The following is a 23,392-nucleotide window of genomic DNA, read 5'->3' as shown; positions in this document are numbered from 1 at the left end:
AGCCAACGAGGGGGCATAGGGGAAAAAAAGAAAGAGTGATGCACATCCTGGCTCACCAAGCCCTGAGAACAATGTTCCTGCTCAGAAAAGCAATGCACAGAGACGACCACAGGGCCGGTCCCACCTTGGAACACAGCACTCCTCATTGACCCAGAGCACCATTGGGGACAACACTAGAGACACACAGTGGGAACTGTGCCCACCATGAGCTCACCACGCCGAAGCCAGCCTCTGGGGGCAGGCAGCAGAGTAGCGGGGGAAGCAGAGCAATGAAGTCCCCAGGGATAGAGGCGGTGCCAGGGCATGGCACCCCATCAGACTTGTCTGAAAAGCACCTGGGAAGGACAACAAACAGACCCTGAACTATTCATACGTTTGTGTGTGTGTGTGTATTGTTGTTGTTGCTGCTGTAGTAGCTATTGTTTTACTTTCTGTTGGTGCTTTGCGGTACTCAGTCTTGTGAGGGTACATAGCAGTCTACCTGGAAGGGATAGGCGGAATAAACAGCCAGAAGAGAGAACAACAGGATAACAGTTCCGGGGGGACCTGGGGGTAGGGGGGGGGGCAGGGGAAAGGAAGAGGGTGTTAACAAGCTCAGGGACAAGGGAATAACAAGTGATCCAAAATCAGTCTCAAGGAGGGTATTGAAGGTCTGGCAGGGCTGGATCAAGGGCAAAGTAACCGAGAGGAATTCCTAAAACCCAAATGAAGGCAGAATATGATAGTGGGAAAAGAGGAAAGTACAAAGAAACAGAGGAAAGAACTAGGAGGCAAAGGGTAGTCAAAGATATTTAAATATAGACAATATAAAGATGTAAATATATTTATATACGATGAGGGGGAAATAGATGTAGATATATTTATAGGTTTAGTATTAAGGAAACAGATGGACAGTGGGCCCCTGCTCAAGTACTCCCTCAACACAAGAACACTTTGTTCTAACAATTCGGCAGTCTGCGAGGTTCACCTGTCTGGCACGATTGCTGACGACAATGGATGCACAGGCAAATGTGGTGAAGAAAGCTGATAGTGCCCAGCTACCAAAAGACATAGCATCTGAAGTCTTAAACACCGGAAGATAAACAAGCAGCCATCTAGCTGAGAGACAACAAAACCCACATGAAAGAAGCACACTGGCCTGTCCCGACTAGAACACTGAGGACAAAGTGGGTGCATAAGCAAAAGTTGGGAACAAAGCTGATGGTGCCCGGCTATCAAATGATATAGCATCAGGGGTCTTAAAGGCTTGAAGACCATCAGGCAGCCATCTAACTAAGAAACAAAGCCCACAAGGAAGAAGCACACCAGCCTACCCCGACGCGAACACTGAAGACAAAGCAGGTGCATGGGCAAATGCAGTGAAGAAAGCTGATGGTGCCCAGTTGTCAAAATATATAGAATCTGGGGTCCCATAGCTGGAAGATAAACAAGGGGCCATCTAACTGAAAAACAACAAAGCCCACATGGAAAAGCACACCAGCCTGTGAGATGACAAGGCATCGAAGGGATCAGGTATCAGGCATCAAAGACCAAAAAAAAAAAAAAATTCATAGCATTGTAAATGAGGGGAAGTGCAGAGTGGGGACTCAGGGCCCATCTGGGGGAAATTGGACATCCCCTTTCAGAAAGGCTGTGGGGAGGTGACAAACCAGTCAGAGTGCAGTGTAGCAACGATGAAACATACAATTTTCTTCTAGTTCTTGAATGCTTCCTCCCCCCTACTATCATGATCCCAATTCTACCTTAATAACCGGCTGGACCGAGAGATGTACACTGGCATGGATAGGAACTGGAAATACGGGGACTCCAGGACAGATGAGCCCCTCAGGAACAGTGGTGAGAGTGGCGATATCGGGAAAGTGGAGGGAGAGTGAGGGAGAAAGGGGAAACAGATGACAAGGTCTACATGTAACCTCCTTCCTGGAGGACGGACAGCAGAGAACCGGGTGAGGAAGATGTCGGATGGTGTAAGATATGATAAAATAATAATTATCTATAAATTATCAAGGGTTCAGAGGGGGAGCAGGGAGGGAGGGGAAAATGAGGAGCTGACGCCAGGGGCTCAGGTGGAGGAGTGGGCGTTTTGAGACCAAGCTCACTGTCAGACAGGTGTTGGTAGAACCCCTTGGAAAACAGTCTTGAGCCACCCGTCCGGTCTAGACCTTAACTCAGCCCCAGGGCTTAATTTTCATCCAAACAACAGACAGGTCTGTGAGGGGACAAGAACGCTGAGCAGGGACACACGCCTTAGAGCAGCGGTTCCCCACCTTGCTCAGGCCGCGACCCTTTCATGCAGTTCCTCGTGGTGGTGAGCCCCCCAACCATAATATTATTTTCGTTGCTACTTCATCACTATCATTTTGCTACCGTGATGAATCAGGCGACCCCTGTGAAAGGGTCATTCGATCCCCAACAGGGTCGTGACCCACAGGTTGAGAACCGCTGCCTTAGCATCATCAGCCCCTGGCGAGCAAACGGGCAGCCGCATTTCACCAAGGGCACGGTTCAGAAAGGCCAAGAAAGGAGGAGGAAGGGAAGCAGGAGGCCCGGGGAGGAGGTGGAAAGACTGACGCTGCCGTGTGTGGACCGGGACCAGGGCTACGCAACAAAATGTGTGTCACTCGTGGACGGGGACCTGCTCGGAAGCGCACAGGGGGTCGCAATGAGCAGCAGGGACCTGCTGGCACGGAATACGAATCTAACAATGGGTAGAAGGGCCCTGTGAGTTCCCGAGACTGTATCTCTTCACAGGAGTAGAAAGCCCCGCTTTCTCCCTCAAAGCAGCCGGTGGTTGCAAACTGCTGGTCTTTGTGGATTGCGGCCCAACTCCTAGCCACCGTGCCACAGGCCTCCGGGGACAATCCACGGAGGCAACAGCGAACGCGGATTCCCACACTCCACCCTGGATGATGGCTCCAGTTTTTCACTGCAGGGGAGGGGAAGGGTGCTGAGTAATTTTTTTTTTTTCTGAAAAAGGGATGGTAAACTAATATCGTGAGGACGCGGTGCCGTTCTCCTGTACCTCGGGTCACAGTGAGGGAGGACCAACTTGATGGTACTACCAACAACAGGCCCAACGAGCCTGGGAACCCCGCAATGCAGAAAGAGCTTTGTATTAGCCTTATGCACGGAGCAAAGGGAGGGATTCGCCGGCGATTCCAGGCACCCGGACCAGGCTTCAGAGAGCACGGCGTTCCCATCAAAGCCCTCCTACCCTCCGCTGAGTGCTCAGTCTCTCGGGCAACCTTCGCGCTACCCTCCTGTAATTATGCGTCCTCTTGGGGTGAACGGACCGCCATCTCATAGAGAGCTCGGCTCCAGAGAGCCAAATGGCGTGAAGGGATGACTGGTGTGCCACTCGGCTACAGGTCCACACCTGAGCTCCGTGGCTCAGGTAGGCGCCATGCGGTCCCGCCTGTCAACCACATGTGGCGGTCCCACTCCCGGCTTCCCACCAGGGAACCACAAAGGAAGACGCGTGGGGTTGGCCTTTCAACTCCCGTGTCGTCCTTTGTCCGGGGCCTCTCTGAGCCAGTCTGTCTCACCTCTCGGGAAGCAGCCTCATGCCTGCTGTGCACAGGATGTAAAGGGGGGTCTCCTTCTGCTTCTTCACCGGCACATGAGCAGCAGCAAAACTCAGCAGAGGTCGAAGGTAATCGCTGGCATGTTCCGGAGTGTCCGCCATTGCGGAGATTCCTTAAGGAGCGTAAAACACCTTCTTTCAAAAGGCGTTCACATAGATGCGGAAGATTCAGACCCCATACGTGTCTTCCTTAGGGCCCGAAAGACATATGGACTCGTGGGAGGGCCCGCTAGCAACAAATGAGACAGGACTCCCACGACCCAGACTTTCAAGGAGACTGTGGCTTTCCTTCCCCCTCTCCTCTGCTCCCCTCTCTCGTGCCCAGAGTGATCAACAAGGCTCTGACTGGTACCTGGCTTGATTTTTTTCACCACTGGCTGGCTGTTGCGGTCTCTCATCTGCTTGATGTCCAGCAAATCATGAGGATTCCCATTATGTCTTGGCCAAAAATACACAAAAATCCGGGAGCCGCTGCTGCCACAGTCCACAACAAGCCCAAAATTCAGATCTGGATCTTCTGTGTCGGTCGCTTCCAGATCGCCTACTCGGGCCAAATACCTACATCAGGCAGAAAGAAAAGACATTATCACAGTATTGATCACATGCCCTCGCATGTGAGGCAACGCCGGCGTCGCCTGTCTACGAAATTAGATCACGATATTAGGGTCACAAAAACTAGAGACCTAAAAGAGTCCCCAATCCTGGAAGTGGCTGGTGTGAGCAAACCTTTTACAAGCACTAAAAAGTTGCTGGGTTCCCACAACATTAGTGGTTTGTTTGGGGAAGGTTCTGATTCTCCTTACAAGATACCGGCCGACAACAAGAGGATGAAACAAGTAAAAAGTGCTTGGCACCAAACACACTAAAAGTTGCAGTCCCGGCTCCATCACCATCTTTGTTGTGTGACCATCAGCCAGTTACTCGACTTCAAAAATAATGAAGAAGTCACTTGACTTCACTATGGCTTTTTCTCACGTGAAAAATAAGGGCAGCAATACCACCTGTGACAGGCTTTGTGTCAACCTGGCTTCAGTAGCTTGTAGGAAGTCCTCCTCTAGAAGGTGCCAACCACAGCCTGATGACGCTCCTGGGGCGCATGGCCTGTTTGGTATTTATCAAAAGAGACCCTGTAAAGCACACGCCTTCTGCTTTTCTGCCTGCTGGCCCGGACCCTGCTCCTGGTGTCTTGGAGCTTAGGCCGGTCGCCACCATGTGGACGTGCAAAGCCTGCCACGTGCCCTGTCTTGGGATGCACTCAACTCTGACTCCACCAGCCTGTGGTCTTCCCATTTCAGGCTTCGTTCTCCTGCCTTGCCGGTCCAGTGGCTCTGTGAATTGGGAAGGGTCTCCAGTGCAGCATCTGACCTACAGACCTGAGCCGGGCTGAGCTGCTCGCCCGCCCTGTGGTTGAGTGGGCTGCTCTCTTGATAGGAATTTCTTTCTTATACCGACACGATACCACTGGTTTTGTTTCTCTGGACGACTCAGCCCAACACACTACCTGTCCGCGGAGAGAGAAGGTGGGGAGAGCAGCTGGCGGGGTGCTGTGGGGTAGCCGCTGTTAGACATGCTCGCCATCATTATCGGGAGAGAAGACAGGAGACGTCTCTTGGGGGAAAAGGGGCTGAAAGGCTCCGAAAGAAAAGAGGACTAAGGGCCGGGGAACTGTTTCTGTGTGCTGAGGCTCTAAAGGACGGTCCCCCTGCTTCCTCCCCCGCCCCACTATCATGATACCAATTCTACCTTACAAATCCGGCTAGACCAGAGGGTGTACACTGGTACAGATGGGAACTGGAAACACAGGGAATCCAGGACAGGTAATCCCTTCAGGACCAGTGATGAGAGTGGTGATACCGGAAGGGTGGAGGGAGGGTGGGTAGAAAGGGAACCAATTACAAGCATCTACATGTGGCCTCCTCCCTGGGGGACGGACAACAGAAGAGTGGGTGAGGGGAGACGTCAGACAGGGTAAGACATGACAAAATAATAATTTATAAATTATCAAGGGTTCATGAGGGAGGGGGGGAGTGGGGAGGGAGGAGAAAAAATGAGGAGCTGATGCCAGGGTCTTAGGTGGAGAGCAAATGTTTTGAGAATGATGAGGGCAATGAATGTACAGATGTGCTTCACACAATTGATGCATGTATGGATTGTGATAGAGTTGGATGAGCCCCTAACAAAACTATTTTTAAAAATAAATAAATAAAGGACGGTCCCCAGGAGGCTGTGGGTCTGAAAAGTACAAGCATCACCAAGTCCTCTTCAGATACTTCAGGGAACCCTTCTCGACCTTGAGGCTAAGATCGAGTGCAGATGCTTCAGGGATCCGTCTGAACCAAAAACAAAAAGAGGGGGGAGGCGGGCGGGAACCAAGACCAAGTGAGAATGACTTTTTAGCTTCTTATACCAAAAAAAAAAAAAAAGGAAAGCCCCCGTGGTCGGCGTCCAGGAGTACGTACTGTGTGGAATCAAAAAACACCCACAGCCAGCGCCCTTCCACTCGGACGCACTGGCCTTACAGGGAGGGCAGAGCTCCCCTGTGTTGAGACAGTCCACCTTTACAGGAGCAGATGGCCTCTTCTTTCTCCCACAGAGCGGCCGGTCGGTTTGAACCATTGACCCTGCAGTCAGAAATCCAACACTGAACCCACCATCCGGCCAGGGCTCCTTTACCGTATGGTTGACAGAATAAAACTGATTCCTCAGTTCTTTTAAATTTGAATGCGTACTACTAAATATGCATTAATGATACTCTAAATAAACCTCCTGAAAGCAATGCTGCACCACGTTCTTGGGAGCCACAGCTTCCTCCTAAGACCCACCCACGTACCCACGGCTGCCTTTAGAGCAAACTCCTAGGTGCCCTAGGCCTTCCATTGAGTACTGCGGCTGTCAGGGGCTGCTGAGTGACTCGGGCCGTCAACCCTGTGTGCAACAGCACCAGACACTGCCCAGCTCTGTGCCATGGCGAGGTTTGAGATCACAGCACCCCTCAAAACGAAGCTTGAGGTCTGGTATTACACCTTTTGTTGGGGGGGGGGCTCTTTTGAAAAGAAAAATGATCCAGAACTACTAATACAAACGGGGCCCAGGCAACTGAGGGACCCTGAAGCATAGGTCTCACAAGCGTTATGTCGACTCTCCCTTCCACCAAAACAACAGGCCGTGTGCCAACCCCTGGCAGCAGTCTAGCCTGCGCTCCCTGGTGGTTTCGCATGGCCAGTCAGACCACCAAGCTCCCTCGTACCACCGACCCCAAAAAAGCACCCTGATAGCTCCGTGTCAAAAAGCACACGTCGAGTTCTGAAGTTTCCCTAAGTAGCACTGATGATTGGGCCTTTGCTATTCCACAATGCAAAATACATTTCTGTTTTCTAAACACACACACACACTTCAGAATGTCACGATGCTGCTGTACCCCACTCCCGCAGAGGGCAGAGTTGGAATGCAGAACGTTCCTGGATCGGCAATGGGAGGGGGTGGTGGGACGTGACCCACACATTCACTGCCATCGAGTCAGGCTGGGCTCAGACCCACCTGACAGGGCAGAGGAGAATGGCCCGCTGGGTTTCCCAGGCTGTACGGTTTTACAGGGAGCAGGAAGCCTCATCCCACTCCCAAGGAGCCTCTGTCAACTTGCACCTGTGTGTGGAGGAGCCTGGAGGCATGGAGGTTACACCCTGGGCCGCAAACCACAAGTGTGAAACCCGCAGCCACTCCACGGGAGAAATCCTGGGCTTCCTACGCCCGCAGAGTCACTATCTCAGAGACTCCCCGGGGGGGTGGGGGGTTCTATGCTGTCTTAAAGGGTCGCTGGGAGTCCACATGGATCCGATGGCAGTGAGCTTCGATTTGAGTTTTGCACCTGTGTGCACGTGTAGGGGTGGAGTGATGCCCCCTGCGAGGTGTGGCCTTCCGTATAAGAGAGGCCCTGGTAATGTCCCCTTCCTCCTTGTTGGGGCTCGGTGTCTGCCTCCAGGGGCCCCATGTGGGTCACCCACCCCTGAGAGCTGTTGCCTTGCCGTCTTCCCATCAACCACCCCAGAGCCTGTGAGGTCCCTGCATCCCCACTTCACCTTTCTGAGCCTCTCAACCTGCAGTGACGTGAGTCTAAGCGGGGGCTCCAGCAAGCATCGGACCCACGGGCCAGGGATGGACCACGCTGCGATGCCTTCTGGATGGACAGTTCATTCTTATTCCTGTATGAGGGTCACTGGTTTCGTTTCTCTAGACAACCCAGCCTCGAACACAGCCTCACACGACGTCCCCAGGGCTCCGGGGAAAGCGAGCAGGTGGCAGAAATCTGTTCCCTTGAGAAAGTTGACAATCCTACAGATCTGCTCTTATCACATATTTTTCCACCCTAATCACATGGCTGGCCTGGCCCAGGCTCCCTGCCTACCAGTAAATGCCTACCAGCTCTCTGCTTTCACAGGGAAGCTGGGCAGAAGCCTGGGTTGAAGCTACAGCAGTCTTGCTGGGCTGGCAAGGGGCCACAGTGAAAAAGAACCAGGCAAGCTAATCTGCCCAGCCCGGTGCAGCTTTGCATTACCAATCCCAGCAACCTGTCTACTTCACACACTTCACAGATTTTCCCCCCTTCCCTTCTCTGAAAACCACCCACTGCATGTCTGACAAGATTCTGGTCCCATCTTCTGTTCACTGATTTACAGCAATGGCTCTGAGCCTCAGGATTCTTGGGTTGTCTTTAAAATGAAGGCGTCAATACCACTACCAAGTACTCGGAAAGGGGGCCCACTAGAGGATCTTGGATAGACAGGGTAGAGACTATGGAACAAAACTCAAAATCAGAAAAGAGACTGGCTTCCTGGTATGACACAGATTGGTGGACCCCTATGGCTATGGCCCTTCCTTAGCCATTCTTTGGGGTTCAAAATGAACTTGACTCCTTAGCTCAGGTTCCAGCCAGACAAGTCCCAGGGGGAGCAAGAACACTAGAGTGGTACCCGCACCTGAGAATAATCAGCCACTGGAGCTCACAAAAGCAAAGTTCAAAGGGTGAGGAGAGAAGAATGGAAACGGGAAATACAGGGAGGAAGTGATGCTACATCACGAACAACGACATGAAACAAAAATGTGGCTGAATGGTTCCTCTGTGAACCATCACTCAATTCACAAGAAAAAAGTTATTTACAAAAAAGAAGTGATCGTGTCCAAAGACTTTTTGTTGACAGTGGGTTGTAGCAACCTATATTTAGAAATAGAAAATAAACATGTTTTCGATGTGAATTCCTTTAGCTGTAGCAAGAGACTTCTTGCACGCTACAGTAATATATGTTTACAAAAACTCACCGCGTTTTCTAAAGCAAAATGAATCGGTGAGAAGACTGGCACGGTTGTTGAAGTTTGCAAACCTTTTCAATGTTTGAAAAAGTACCTGTGACTGACTGCACGCAATCTATTAAGATAAGTTGCTTTGACTGAAATGTACAATGAAATTCCAATTTCATACTCATATGTAGTTGGAGAAAGGAAGAGCATTTCAATGGCCTTTCCAGATCATTGTGAATCTTCTTCCTGACTAGTCCACCACAATGTGGCCAGTGGACTGGCTGCATGTGGAATCTAACACTCAAGGCGCTATTCAGATTGTTACACTGAAATCCTTTGGTCGATCTAGCATTTTGAGTGACACCTGTCCGTGAAATATACTGAGACATCATCTATACATACTGGAAAAGACTGACTCTCCGAATTGTACAATCCTCTTAACATCAATGTATTTCATTCCACGATATGAAAAACAACAACCACATTCAACAATATCACTACCAATCTTACCAAAAAAGTTTCCAATATTGAGAAGTTAACCAAACTCCCAGCAGAATGAACCAATCTATCTTACTAAGAAGTATGCCTAGAATGTTAGTAAGAAGTATGCCTAGACTGTTCCTGAGAAGTGAGGCTGGTGAGACGTGGTCTCACATACATTGGCCATTGTTCTCAGGAGATACCGGTCAACGGAGAAGGACGTCATGCGTGGTGAGCTTGTGGGTGAGGCATAAAGAAGACGGCCTGCAATGAGATGAACTGACACAACGGATCCAACAATGGCCTCAAACAGCAGTGGTTGTAAGGCTGGCGCAGGACTGGGAGGGGTCTCATCCTGTTGAACGTCAGGTCGCTGTGAGTTGCCCTTGACTTCATGGCACCTCCCAACAACAACACCCAAGTACAGTGGGAGCGACAAGTTTCCCCGATGTCCAATGGTTCCTCGAAAGCTCCCAATTTAATCCTTGGCTAGGAGGACTGCGTGCTGGTTTGCTTGAAATGGCAGGCTGGTCTCATTCATATCCCCCCAAAAAATGTCCATACACTACCAGCCCCTGAACACCATAGTTTGTGTGAAAGGCCTTTCTTTCAAGCAAAACGGTGTTTGATGGCACTGGCAGCTGGGCTTTGCCTGGATTCTATCACCGCACTTCAGTCTTTGTTCACAAGGAACATTACCAAGGAAACCCCGCCCCGGCGGTCCCCCCATGGCGATACGTGGCGGTGACCACTAGAGGACGGCTCGTTCACTCGGGCGCCTTGATCTCCGTTTGTGCTGAGGCAGTGGCAGTTGTCCCTCTCCTTCGCTTCTGTAATGAAGTCAGATCGGGTTCACATGTTCCGATGGACCAGTCTCCGGGCGCCCTTGATGCGTGGCTTTGAGGGCCCCCATGGTGAAGCAAACTCCTTCTCCACGCCATTCACAGGCTTCGAACTCCCCATTCCTTCCCCTTTGAGACCGCTTCCCAGTTCTCACAAGGCCTCTACTCAACGCTGACTCCACCCACCTCTTCCCTTGGATTTGAAACATCATCATGCTGAGTGACGCCACCGCTCCCTTTAAGCTCTAAGCCTCTCTCCCCTGGCTGGGCTGGAACCACCAACCTTCCCCTTTGCAACCCTCAGTAACATGTCTTGATGCCGTCATAGCCCGCTGGTCTCCCTGAACACTGCCCAGGGCGTTCCAAAGTATTCTGTCACCCGCTCTGGTTCCAGCCCAGATAGGCAACTTGGCAGCTCTCATTGGGATCAACTCAACTTTGCTTTCCCTGCTTTTAGAAGCAGAAAAATGCCACTGCGGGTATTAACCAGAGAGGAGGATAGCACCAGATGGCGAGTCGGTTACATGTCCCAGATGAGCCTTTGATCAACTGCTGCAGGCAGCAGGAAGCCCCTGGGTTTTGCTTTTATTTTTTCTCCCCTTTATCTTGCATGTAACGGAGAAATGGAAGAACATTTTCCTCTCTGGGAAGGAGTAGCATTTCTTCTTTCTAGAATCTGACCTCTTCTGACCCAATCAGGCTTCTTCCCTTTACAACCATCTGAGGGTCTTGCTTTGTCTAGGCCCCTAAGGCTGCGGCCAGCTGTAAACGGTCCTGAGGGCAAGATGGGCCTCAGCAGGGACTCCACGGCTAACACTGGCTGCACAGGGCGCACTCGGAGTCCCTGCACAGCCCCAACAGTTAAACACTCATCTACTAAATGAATAGTTTGCAGTTCAAATCTACCCAGAGGTTCCTCGGAAGAAAGGTATGGTGATCTACTCGGGAAGATTGCATCATTGAAATTCTGTGGAGTTCAGTCCTACTTTGAGACAGACCCACAGGACTGAGTCAAAGTCAGCTTGATCACAGCTGGAGTGAGTGTGTGTGTGTGTGTGTGTGTGTGTGTGTGTGTGTGTGTGTGTGTTCGCCTTAGACATTGGAAGCAGGGACTGAGAACACACAGACTATGGCTACTGAAACCTGGCCCAGTGAAACTGGTGGCAAATGCTCCTGAGCTGGTTCGAGAGGCCGGAGTCCTAGCTCAAACTCTGGAGCTTCTTGTCATGTGACCCGGGGTCGTGTTGCCGGACCAAACACAGGAGGCTTAGTTACACATGAACTACAGGTATTCAAGGATGCCCCGTGCAACCCATGGCACAGCCTGACACAAAGAACATGAACTGCTGCTCATGTATCCTTCAAATTAAACTGGACCTCCGAGACGTGTATGTGCTAAATCTGGCATCTGGAGCCCCAAGTCCCGGATCATCTTGGCTCTTTCCCTTCCTCGTCGAGAAAACGGAGTCAGACAAGATCAAAGGTTGTCCCATAGTCATGGCTATAGCCGCTTCTTTCAAATTAAAATGTCAACAGAATCGAAAATGTTTCTGGTGGGAGGGGAGACCCCCCCCTGGAAGTCACTCATTCTCCCTACCTTTCCACAGCACTGCCCACCCCTGAAATCCTGATAGCAAGCATTAGGGAGTGAGACAGAGCTTCCCAAAGGATGATCACCATCCCAGCCAGTGCTCCCGGGGTGCTTCCCATGACCGACTGCTTTGCATAGCTTATTTTGCATATCACGAGGACTTACGACATCCTGAGCAGGAAGCGCCAAGCTCCTCGCATGTGTCACGCGCGGGGACAAGCACTGAGAGATTCAGAAACACGCTCAAGCGAGTTCAGAGCCAGAATTTACGCCCAACCGGTTTAGTTTACCACTCAGTGTCGGGCCCTCCAGGGCCAGGGTGAGCAAGCAGGACCCGGGTGACTTTTTCAGTCGTGCCTGGGACAGTTCCTGATTCCTCTTTTGGGGTGCAGTGAGATGGGCAAGCTCCAGAGGTCCTCCTGCTCCAGCACCCTGTAGATAATGTGGTTCTCAGGAATCTCACTGAAGGATGGAGAAGACCTTGACTTTCCTTCTCAAAATTGGGGGGGGGGGGGGGAACAAACGCTTCCCTAATGACCAGTCCCCTTATTTTCCATGACAATTATTTGGTAGCTACACTCAACCTGCTTTGCTGATACCATGCTAAGCCAATCCCCAAACAGGACCTAACGCCCAAGAGAAAGGGCCCCAAAGCTTTGGGTATCCCTCACATCCGCCTTCCCAGAGGAGGCCTGGGCTCCCCATCACACCTACTCCCCCTCTCTCTGCTGGAAAAACATGATCCGTCTGTGTCCATGGGAATAAGGTGGCCCGCTTACACATCACTCAAGGTAGAATTAGAAGACCGTGTCTTGGTGCTGCCGTGATCCTGTACCATTTACAGCACGACAGATATAACTAACCCAACGGCTCCAACTGGCAAAATCAACACTAATGATAACACTCTGGAGTTCAAACAGAACTCGGAGATCGGCCCAAACTCAATCAGAGCGGCCCCCATCGACGATGTGGGGCTTCCATGTCCTCATCACACTCTCCAATGCTGCTCAGTGCTCAGACTCACTGAAACAGCCGTGCCTGGCGGGTGACAGCGGCGCAAGCCCGGCGCGATCGCTGCCTACATCCGAGATTCATCGGAGCGCTCGGGCGCAAGCGTCATTCATAGCTGTGCTTGTGAACCAAGCTAAAGTCAAAGAAGTGAATAGAAACAGTCACGACGGTTTCGTGGTGGCACAGTTAAATGCTTGGTTGCTAACTGAAAATCTGGCAGTTCAAGGCCACTCGGCAGCTCCAAGAGAAAGAGCCCTCTACTTGCATCTACTTCCATAAAGGTGACAGTCAAGAATCCTCAGGCGGCAGTTTGACCCCAACACATGGGCTTGCCGATTCAGCATCAACTCAATGGCCCCCAACAAAAACAAAGTGAAGAAACGAAATCCCGTCCATTTCACCAACAGACATGCTCCACATCATAAGAACTCTTCAGTTCATCCTCCTATCCCCAAGTTGACCATTTTTGATCTCCACCAAAGCATTTTCGGCTTGCTTTAAGCAGAACGGAAAGGCCTAAGACCAGTCGTGAGTGACTGCTGGCCCAGAATCTCTCGGTCATAGCCGTCCCCGGGTGGCCATGAAGCATGTAGGCACAGGCATTTCCAGAGCTGTGCAAGAGACTCTTTAGAAGGGTAATTTGTCACAAAAAATTCTCTTCTCCAGTGAAGGCAGACAGTCACAACCAACTGCCAGCCAGCCCGCCCATTCGGACTCCCAGTGGCCGGCAGGACAGGGCAGCACTGCTCCCTGGGGTTCCCGAGGCTGGAAATCTTGTGGAAGCAGATAGCCTCGTCTTTCTCCCAGAGAGTGGCTGGGGAGTTCGAACTGTTGGTCTTTCCGTTAGCAGCCTAACATGTAACCCACCAGGCCGTCGGGGCTCGCCAAGGATAACAGCAGGGGCGATTAAACATGAAAGTTAAAAAAGAAATGTACTGAGTACGGAAGATTTAATCCACAACAGTTTACTAATGCTAGTCTTATACCATTTATATGCATGCATGCTGCAATTAACATGAAATCTTAGCCATTTACCCAGCATCCAACGGAGGACCTACCACGAGGTAGACTAGAGGAGAATAACAGGGTGTTCTCATGACGATGGAAATGGCTGATCTCTGTACCGCAAACGCTCCAACTCCCTGCCATCGAACTGATGCTGGCTCATGGTGACACTGGAGGACAGGGTAGAACTGTCCCCCGTGGGCTTCCGGCACTGCAACTCTTTGGGGGAATAGAAAGCCCCATCTTCCTCCAGAGGAGCATGGTGGTTTCGAATTACTGACCTTGTGGATGGCAGCCCAACTCCTAAGCACTATGCCACCAGAACATCCGCTATGCCATCCCTCACATCCGCCTTCCCAGAGGAGGTCATCTAAAGTATGACCAGTACAATAAACACCAAACCAAGCTCACTGCCATTAAGTCAACACCGATTCATAGGAACCCTTTAGGACAGAGTAGAATTGCCCCTTTGACTTTCTGAGACTGTAGCTCTTTGCAGGGAGTAGCAAGTCCCATTGTTCTCCTTTGGAGCAGTGGGTGCTTTCAAACTGCTGACCTTGCAGTGAGCAACCCAATGCATAACCACTATACATCACCGCTCCTTATCTAGTACAGTAGAGGAACTCAATTTCAATTTGTTTCAGATACTTAACTGAAATGTCAATAGCCACTCATGGTCCACAGAATGAACTACCATGCCAAGTACGGCAGTGTAGATACGCAACAAATAGGAATATGTACTTAATTTATCTAGACGCCTAGATCAGTGTTTCTAAGCCTTCCTTATGCCGCAACCCTTTCATACAGTTCCTCATGTTGTGGTGACTGCCCCAACCACAAAGTGATTTTCGTTGTTACTTCATAACTGTCATTTTGCTACTGCTATGAATCGGGTGACCACAGGGTCAAATGACCCTTTCCCAAAGGGGTCTCGACCCACAGGTTGAGAACTGCTGACCTAGATGAATGTAAACTATGGATGAAGCCCGAAGACGTCGAAACAGCACATCTTATAAAACATGGCACATATCACGTAATTAGTGGATTAGGAGACCTGACTCAACCAATCTTAAAAAGAGCTCTGGTTTCTAGCTTGCCTGACACCCCCTTTCCTACTCGCCCTCATAAGGAGATCACTGAAGAGGTGGGTACCACAGCAAAGCATGGTGAAGAAATCCGATGGTGCTTGGCTACCAGGAAAAATACGGCTGGGCTCCTTTGAGCACTCCTTCGAGGTAAGGATGGCGACACTTGGTCTTACGTACTTCGGACATGATGCCAGGAGAGACCAGTCTTTGGAGAAGGGCACCATGTCTGGTAGAAGGGCAACAAAAACGAGGAAGGTCCTTCGAGGAGGTGGACTGGCACCGTGGCCGCCGCAATGGGCTCAGGCAGAGCGACGATGGTGAGGCTGGCGCAGGACCGGCCGTGCTTCCTTCTGTTGTGCACCAATAACAACACCGGGCGCCCGAGCGCCTGGAAGAGGGCATTGTGCTTGGCAGAGTGAAGGGGCAGTACACAGAGGAAGGCCCTTGGCATGACAGATCGGCGCAGGGGTGGCAACAATATGCGCAAACGATTGAGGAGGGCGCTCTGCTGTACAGAAGGTCACCTAGCATGAGTTAGAATTGACTCAGTGGCCCCTGACACCAGCAACAGGGCCGACCCCAAAGCCAGATGCTCATGTTCTGTCAGGTCTGGAAAATGTGTGTGTGTGTGTGGGGGGGGGATCACTTTAGATTCAAATGTTTCTTTTCCATGCAGAAATCCTTACATGTAGGGGGACTTTGACAACCGTTACCTTACCTTTGTACGTAATAAAAACACAACGCTGCAAAGCACGATTTTAAGTAGCAACACCTCAGTTACTAAAACTATGGACGAATAACCCATGTTCTCACGAGCACAAGTGCTCAATCAAAGGTTCCCCGACCGGCTCGGTGCGTGCCTGGAGGTCAGTGTGTTCCGGCAGTCCAGCACACACTGTGCACTGCCCCAACTACGGATGTAATTCCACAGTGGAAACGAGGACCAACTCAAATAGGGGGGGGAAATGTTGACGTGCATTGAACATACAAACCACAACCGCCTGTGGAAGTAATTGTTGCACTAAAGTGATGAGCGTCTCCCTTCCTCCCGTCATTTGCATGATCATTTTATCCTCAGCTCCTGCTCACCGGCACCTAAGCAGCAGCCGCAAGAGTTGGAAGGAAAATGTGGTATGGAGGTGATGAAGCCTCTGATCTTCCGTGTATGATTACAGGGCAGAGAACAGGGTTCAGAGGGGGGAAATCCTTGCTATTTTATTCAGAGAACCAAACTGTTTTGCATATGAAATCCCACAGGTGTACAACTTGGGAACCACTATCCTGGTCAAATGAACATGGCAACTCCAGGTGCCACGGGAATTGTTGACATTTCTAACAAGCCTTTGATATTTCCCCCGTTTTCCTGGGGAGCCATTCATTGCCTACCTTGGGAAATCTCCCCTATTCACTGACTTTAATTTAAAAAGAGAAGGAGAAAAGACCACAATTTGATTAGTACCTGCTCAGTGTCCAGTCGCCCTGGTAGCATAGTGGGCTATATATTGAGCTGCTAACCTCAAGGACAGCAGTTCGAAGTCACACGTCACTTTGTGGGAGAGAGATGAGGCTGTCTACTCCTGGAAAGATGTAATGTCTTGGAAACACACAGGGGCTTGTCCTACCCTGTCGTTAGGGTCGCTGAGAGTCCAAATCAACTCGATGGCAGTGCGGGCTGTGCCAAGCAGTCCTAGGTGCCTTGTTCATTTCCCCCAAAGGACAGGCTCCTACTGCGTGTGTCCCTGCACTCACTCCGACTCAGCGGTCCTGCGCACACAGGCTGCAGGCCTTACGGAAGCAGCCACTGGGTCCTTTCTCTTGTGGGTTCAGACTGTGGGGCTTTCCGTTCGCAGCAAAGCGCTTAATCTTTGCTCCACACCCCCATCCCCCCCCCCCCGCGGACTGTTCGGACACAGAGCGACCCTATATGTATATATATATGTATGTGTGTGTATGTATATGTAATGTATATATATGTGTGTGTGTGTGTGTGTGTGTGTATATATATAGTTTCTGAGGCTGTAAATCTTGGGTGTCGAACGACCCTTTCACAGGGGTCGCCTGGTTCACAACCGTAGCAAAATGACGGTGATGAAGTAGTAACGAAAATAATGCTATGGTTGGGGGGGTCATGACCACATGAGGAACGGTATGAAAGGGTCATGGTATGAGGAAGGTTGAGAACCGCTGCTTTAGAGGAAAAGGCAGCCTCATCTTTCTCCTGAGGAGCAGCTGGTAGGTTTGAACTGCTGGCTCTGTGCTTAGCAAGCCAATGCTTACCAGACGGCGCCACCAGGGCTCCTTTAATACCAGGACTCTGAGACGGGTAAAGACAATGAGGCTCCAGGGCACTGAGAAGCCAAGATCGATCGTAAAGTCCATGGCACATGCCAGGCGATTAGTTGACGAGGATAGCTGACACACGTCTTAAACAGCGGGGGCGTCTCTCTTTACTGACACCCTCACAGCAAACGATGGGAACTGGCTGGCCTGAAACGCTCTGCACCACAATATCCACCAGGTAAATGTGCCCAGTCCCACAGCCTGACTGCGCTCAAGAGTCAAGAAGAGGCCCGATTATTGGCATTTTTAAAGATCCTCAAATGTTTCAGAGATACAAAAGTTGAAAACTACTGAGCTAACGTCCTCATTTTCGTAAGTTACCAGGCTGCGAACTAATGCGATTTTAACTATCGATGTAGAGCTGTTTATCACTACAGAAATGTCCATAGAAATGGGTTGAGCTACTGTGTTTTTTAAAAATTCATTTTCTCGCTCTTGCCTCACTGTCAAGATGGTAGATCTTATAACTTGTCATCAGAGTACCTGAATCTAATGACTATCCCCTCCCCAACTGTACTCTTAATTTGTTGTGTTCTGAGACAAGAGACAAACTAATTGGAACACCATATAAAATGAAAGTATCTTATCTTATCAATAAAATGCATGAGCAGTCAGAGAACAGGAAAGTTGTGATAGCGTATTTGGTTACTCCCAGGCTTCTTCTGAACCCATGAGCCTTTGTTCCAAATTCTGCACAGATGAATAAAAGCCCTTATCTCATCAGGGTACTCACTCAGGTCAGCCACCCTACCTAGAGTATTAACTTGGTGAGTTCAAAGGGCATGTTCTCGTCACCACTGGACCTCAGGGTCGATGCCACTGTGTGATGCATCTATCAAGTTCTCTGGACATGTTTGCTTCCAGTATGTCTCAGATCAAGCTCACTGATCGGAAGTGATTTGTGTGACCCGCCAAGACCGCGGTCCTTAGTCAGTCTTCAAGTCTGGAAATGAGCTGACCTGCGGTCCAATTTTCAGCCAAACAATGGACAGGTCTATGTGCGTGCGCGAGGTACACACCCCCTCTAATAACCAGCCACTGGGGATCAACAAGGCGGCATTTACCCAAAGACAAAGCTCAGGGGGGTTCGGAAAGAGGGAAGGATAGAAGCAGAGCACGGGGACCAAGGGTCCTAAGTGGTGTTACAGGAGGGATCGCAATGAATGAGGTGAAAGGAAATGTGGGCGAATTGTTGGTGTCAATTAATGTTCTTCTCTGCAAGTCTTGGCATTTCGCAGGTAAAAAGTTAAAACAAAGAAAAATAAAAGAGTCCTGGAAGCTGCCACAAATGCTGTTTGATGATATAGAATAAAGTGTGCTGATGTATACATAGCCTGACATTAAGTATCAAGGTGCACTAAGCTACCCACCTGCTAGGCCAGAGCCTTCCACAATGTTGCAACTTCGATAAACTCCTCACAACAGGGCAGTCTGTGTGTCAATGACCCCTTAGCTCCACCACTACCTTTTTCAATGAACTCAATCCAATGGCTTCTACTTGGCGGAGCTGGCCGCTTGAGGATCTACCTCGTCACAACTCCTGCCGAGCTCCATTCCAGCGGAGCGGCTGCTGCCAGGTGCCGTCACAGAGGCCGAGCAAAATCGGTTCCCGTGAAACAAGCGCTTCATGTTGCTCAGGAAGCCAGACAACATAGGTGGTGCCGTTGGGTTCAGTGTTGGGACTGCTGACCTCAAGGTGAGCGGTTCAAACCTCCCTGCCGCTCCGTGGGAGAAAAACAGCTATATGCTCTTGTAAGGACTTACAGTCTCAGCAAGCCCTTGACGGCAGTGGGTGGTGCTGGGACAGAGAATAACGGTAGGGGCTGAGCCAGTCAGGTAGGGATTCTCTGAGAAGGTAACATTGAAGAGACCTGGAACAGAGAGACAGAGACAGAGAGAGAGAGAGAGAGAGAGAGAGAGAGAGAGAGAGAGAGAGAGAGAGAGAGAGAGAGAGAAGAGAGAACATTCTAGCCTGAGTATTAAACATCCAAGGCCCAAGGCAAGAGAGAACTTAGTCTGAAAGGCTGAAGCACAGGGCTGAAGTGCCAGCAGAAACACTGTGCCCGGAGAGAGAGTTTAGAACTTACTCAAGGTGTAGTGGAGACCCACAACAAGGTTTTAAACCAGAAGTTCACGGAATCCCATTTGATTCTCGAGATGACAAGAAATCGCCCCCTGCCCCTGCATTCTCATGCACAGGTACCAAGTGCACGTCACTCCACTTCCCACCTCTCTCCTCTACCTTTACGTCTCTGAGTCTTACTGCCACTGCGCAGATGCTAGCAACCATCATCAACTTGCACCAAAGATTCCAATTATTCTCCCTCTTGGCCCCCTGGCCCCGCGCCAGGTCTTCCTCGACAGTGTCTCCCTAGCAAAGTTTCCTTCAACAACAACTCAGATGGTGAAGGAGAAGGAAAATGATTAGACATATTTCTTGAGGAAAGGCACCAAAGAAGTATCTGTATCCTGGGGCCTCTGATCGCCTGGCATATAACAGGTGCTCGATAAATGTTTCACTGACTCACTGGGAACCGAACAACCCAGAAATACTAAGGGAAGTAGGCATGCGTCCTAGTTCTAGGCAAAAAAAAATTTTAAAAATAATAATAATTCCAAGGGAAAGATGACTGGAGGCTTCTAGACAGGTTCTCCTTCAGTCTTCCAAGACGGACAGACCGTTCCTCTCTGCGTCAGGGCAGGAGTGAAGATGCACGTGGACGTGCAGAACACTAACAGAGGGGATTATCCTCTTGCCCCTCCTCTGGCCATCAGGATGAAGCAGCAACAGAGAGAAGTCCTGGGGCCATCCAGGAAGACAATGGAACACATTTACAATCCCTGCTTGAAGTGGCCGAGGCAGCGGAGCTCATGCCACACTGAGACCCGAGGCCAAGGCAAGGAGACCATGAGCAGGTGGGACAGAGCAGCGGGCGGGCTTTCTGGCGCACGGAGGCAGAAGCAAAGGGACCGCCTGGCTGAGAGACTAAGGATGAAAGAGAGCTGGCTGCTGGCTGACAGAGGTGTTGCTGTGGCCCAGCGACCGTATCCTCACTGTTTGCTGGTCCTGACTTGTGCTTACTTCCCTGAGAAGCCTTCGTACTGTGGAGCATCGTCTGTGAGATTCTCGAACCCGGAGTGTCACAGGAGGGACCGTTGGTGCGGAAAGAGGGTAAAGGAAGATGGAAGGACAGAGGCATGTCTGACTTCTGCCTCATGGCAATAGGCCTTGCTTGGGTGGGTGAGTAGTTGGCTTCTCCTTCTCCCTTATGGGACCAGAGGAACTCAGATAGGGCCTCCGCGCCATTTATTCAAGTAGTGATGTGCGTATTAATACTAAATCCACTGCTACTGAGTTGATTCCGACTCACAGCAACCTTATAGGATGTGCAAAGCTCCTTCACAGGCTTTCTGAGGCTGTACATCTTGACTTCCGCCAATGACCTCATCTTCCTCCCAGAGCACAACTGGTGGATTCAAACAGCTGACCTGTCAGTCACCAACCCACCACTTAACCCACTTTACCACCAGGTCTCCTTATATGCGATAGAATACTAGACAAAGTACATTTCAGAGCCAAGAATATAACGAGAGACATTTAATAAAGGTCAAGGGGTCCATTCCTCAAGAGTACATAATAATCCTAAACATGTACACATCCAACATGCCTCAGCCCACCAATCCAAGATCCCAGAAAGATGCCTTTCAGGGTTAAAAGGAGTTAGCAAGACTGAATACTGCCCAAAGAGGGCTTCAGATCTTCTGCACTGCAATAACCGGCCGCCGCTGTACCAATCAGAGTGGGAGGTCCCCCGCAAAAGACCGAAGGTCGTAATGAGTTAAGCCGTCTGTCAGACTGGTTATGGGCTTCGCATCAAAGCTGATCGAGGAGATCAAAGCTGACTCACCTTTCGTATTGCCGGTCTCGTGGTAAGGACACTGCCCGGTGTCGAAAGTCCACCATTAGCATCAGTAGAAGGACACAGGACACGAAGAAGAGTCCCAGGAACGCCACTCGCTGCCGGGGAAACGGGCTCACCGTGGGCACAGTGAAGTACCAGGAGGCTGGGCAGAGGTAGGAAAAACTGATCCTGAAATGCGACAAATTGGAAAGAGTGGTTCTCATTTGGATAAAATGCCCTTCCTGATGAAAGCAAGAACGCAGCTGGCCGGCAGGACTCAAAGGAGCCCGTTCGTCTCAGAGGGTAGAAAACACCTCCATGGTCCATGGTGCCACTACCGTACCTATCAGAGAAGCCCTGTCGACTCCTTTCCCAAGGGGCACACTTTTGGGGTGCAGGCCAAAGACTTCATCTCACAGCAGTGAAAAGATGCTCAGTTTCCTGGGCAACCTCAAGAATCACAACAACGACAACTATGAAGATGCAGAAAGTCAGCAAATTCAGCCAAGCGCTTTTAAAAAAAACAAAAAACGAATCGACAATATATGCAGATGTTACAAAAGAAAGTTCAAAAAGGTCTGAGGAAAAGTGCATGTTGGTCGTGATGACCCCCCACCTGGTGGCAACCACTGTTACTCAGTTTCTACCTGCTTCGTGAAGGATAGTTTAGGTACACACAAGCATAAATAAGCAGCATGCATATGGAAATATGTATCTACATGTATGTGTTACGTGTGTATATGTTCATTCCTTTAGTTTTACACAAATGGTGCACACCATAACTACTGTTCTGCATCTTGGTGTACACGTACACACACACTCACAATTTGACAAGTATCCCCTATGGGTATATAATATGCTGATACACATTCATCATTTTAAAGCTTGAGTATATTCATGTATAGATTCAGCTGATCACGTTCTGAAACTGTTTCAATGATCACGTTCTGAAACTGTTTCAAAAGAACCTCAGTCAGTCTGTTTCCAAAAGTTCACTGCAAAAACAAACAAACAAACTCTGTTTACATCTTCAAGGGGTACCAATTGCTATTAGCCTCAGACTCCTGGCAACCTCATTCCCATCACAGCATAAGTGTGCTCCATGACTGATTTTCTAAATTAGCTCATCCCAGGCACCTCTGGGTGGACCCAAATGTCCAACTTCAAGGTTAACCCTAACTTCCAACCCTTAAATCAGTAATTAACACCTTTGCACCCAAACCAAATTCACTGCATAGGGGTCAATCCCAACGCAGAGTGACCCTACAGGACAGGGTAGAACCGCCCCTGCAGCTTTCCCAGACTGTAACGTTTGACAGGAGTAGAAAGCCTCATCTTTCTCTAGCCGAGTGGCTGGTGGTTTCAAACTGGTGAACTTGCGGTTCGCCGCCCAATGAGAATCACTACACCACACCTAAAACACAGAACCAAAGCCATTTGGCCGAATCAAACCAAAACCAACTGGTCATCCAGTTGGTTCCCTACAGAGTTTCCAAGCTTGTAAATCTTTATGGAAGCCGACTCACAGGTCCTTCTCCCAGGACACAGATAGTGGGTTCAAACCACGGACCTTTTCCCTTGGCTGAGCACTGAACCACAGTCAACCAGGACTACTCCCCCTCGCTGAGCTGAACTCAACCGGAAACGCAAAAGAACGTTACAATCTAGCACTTGCTGGGGCTGATTGCACACAGATGCTTCACCACCTCATGGTGATTGGAAAGGAATATTTGATCTGCCTTCAAAAGAATACAGATCCCTGGTGTTTGATGCATTAGGAATTGAGCTGCTAACCCCAAGGTAGGTGGCTCAAGCCCACCTGCCACTCTGCAGGAGAAAGAGGAGGCTGGCTGGTCTCATAACGATGTAGTCTTGAAATCCTGCGGAGCAGATCTACTGTTCTATGAAGGTTGTTATGAGCTAGAATCCACTTGATGGCTGTGGGTTTGGTTTTCCAAAGAAAACAGCTTTGATCTTGCTTTCAATCTGACCAGGATTCCAAAACCAGGGCACCCTCTGGGCAAACCGAACCTGGAACATCCTCCCGAACCCAAACCAAATTCACAGCCGTAATCAATTCTGACTCACGGAGACCCTAAAGGGCAGGGTAGAAGTTCCTCCCTGTGAGCTTCCTCTTTCAACCACAGAGCGGCTGGTGACTTCTAAAGCAGTCAGGCGGCTATTACACCACCAGGGCTCCCAAGACCCTCCAACTTGACTTTCACTCCCTCTGAGCCCCCAATCAGGGAGACAAAATG

At 50.1% G+C, this 23,392-nt stretch overlaps 1 protein-coding gene across 1 annotated transcript in view; it reads right to left on the bottom strand.

The window, feature by feature from the left end:
* The window catches only part of ENTPD7 (ectonucleoside triphosphate diphosphohydrolase 7), a 40,439-nt gene that overhangs the window by 16,530 nt on the left and 517 nt on the right, over positions 1-23,392 (bottom strand). Inside the window, exons 3-5 of the mRNA XM_075535103.1 lie at positions 21,141-21,323; positions 3,936-4,141; positions 3,546-3,696 (exon numbers count right to left, since the gene is read on the bottom strand). Of these exons, the coding sequence (XP_075391218.1) occupies positions 3,546-3,696; positions 3,936-4,141; positions 21,141-21,323 (540 nt within the window). The remainder of the gene's footprint in view (positions 1-3,545; positions 3,697-3,935; positions 4,142-21,140; positions 21,324-23,392) is intronic.

Source organism: Tenrec ecaudatus, chromosome 16, assembly GCF_050624435.1.
Source record: "Tenrec ecaudatus isolate mTenEca1 chromosome 16, mTenEca1.hap1, whole genome shotgun sequence".
Taxonomy (NCBI): Eukaryota; Metazoa; Chordata; class Mammalia; order Afrosoricida; family Tenrecidae; genus Tenrec; species Tenrec ecaudatus.
The sequence above is the reverse complement of the archived record's forward strand: the minus strand, read 5'-3'. Positions and strand labels throughout refer to the sequence as shown.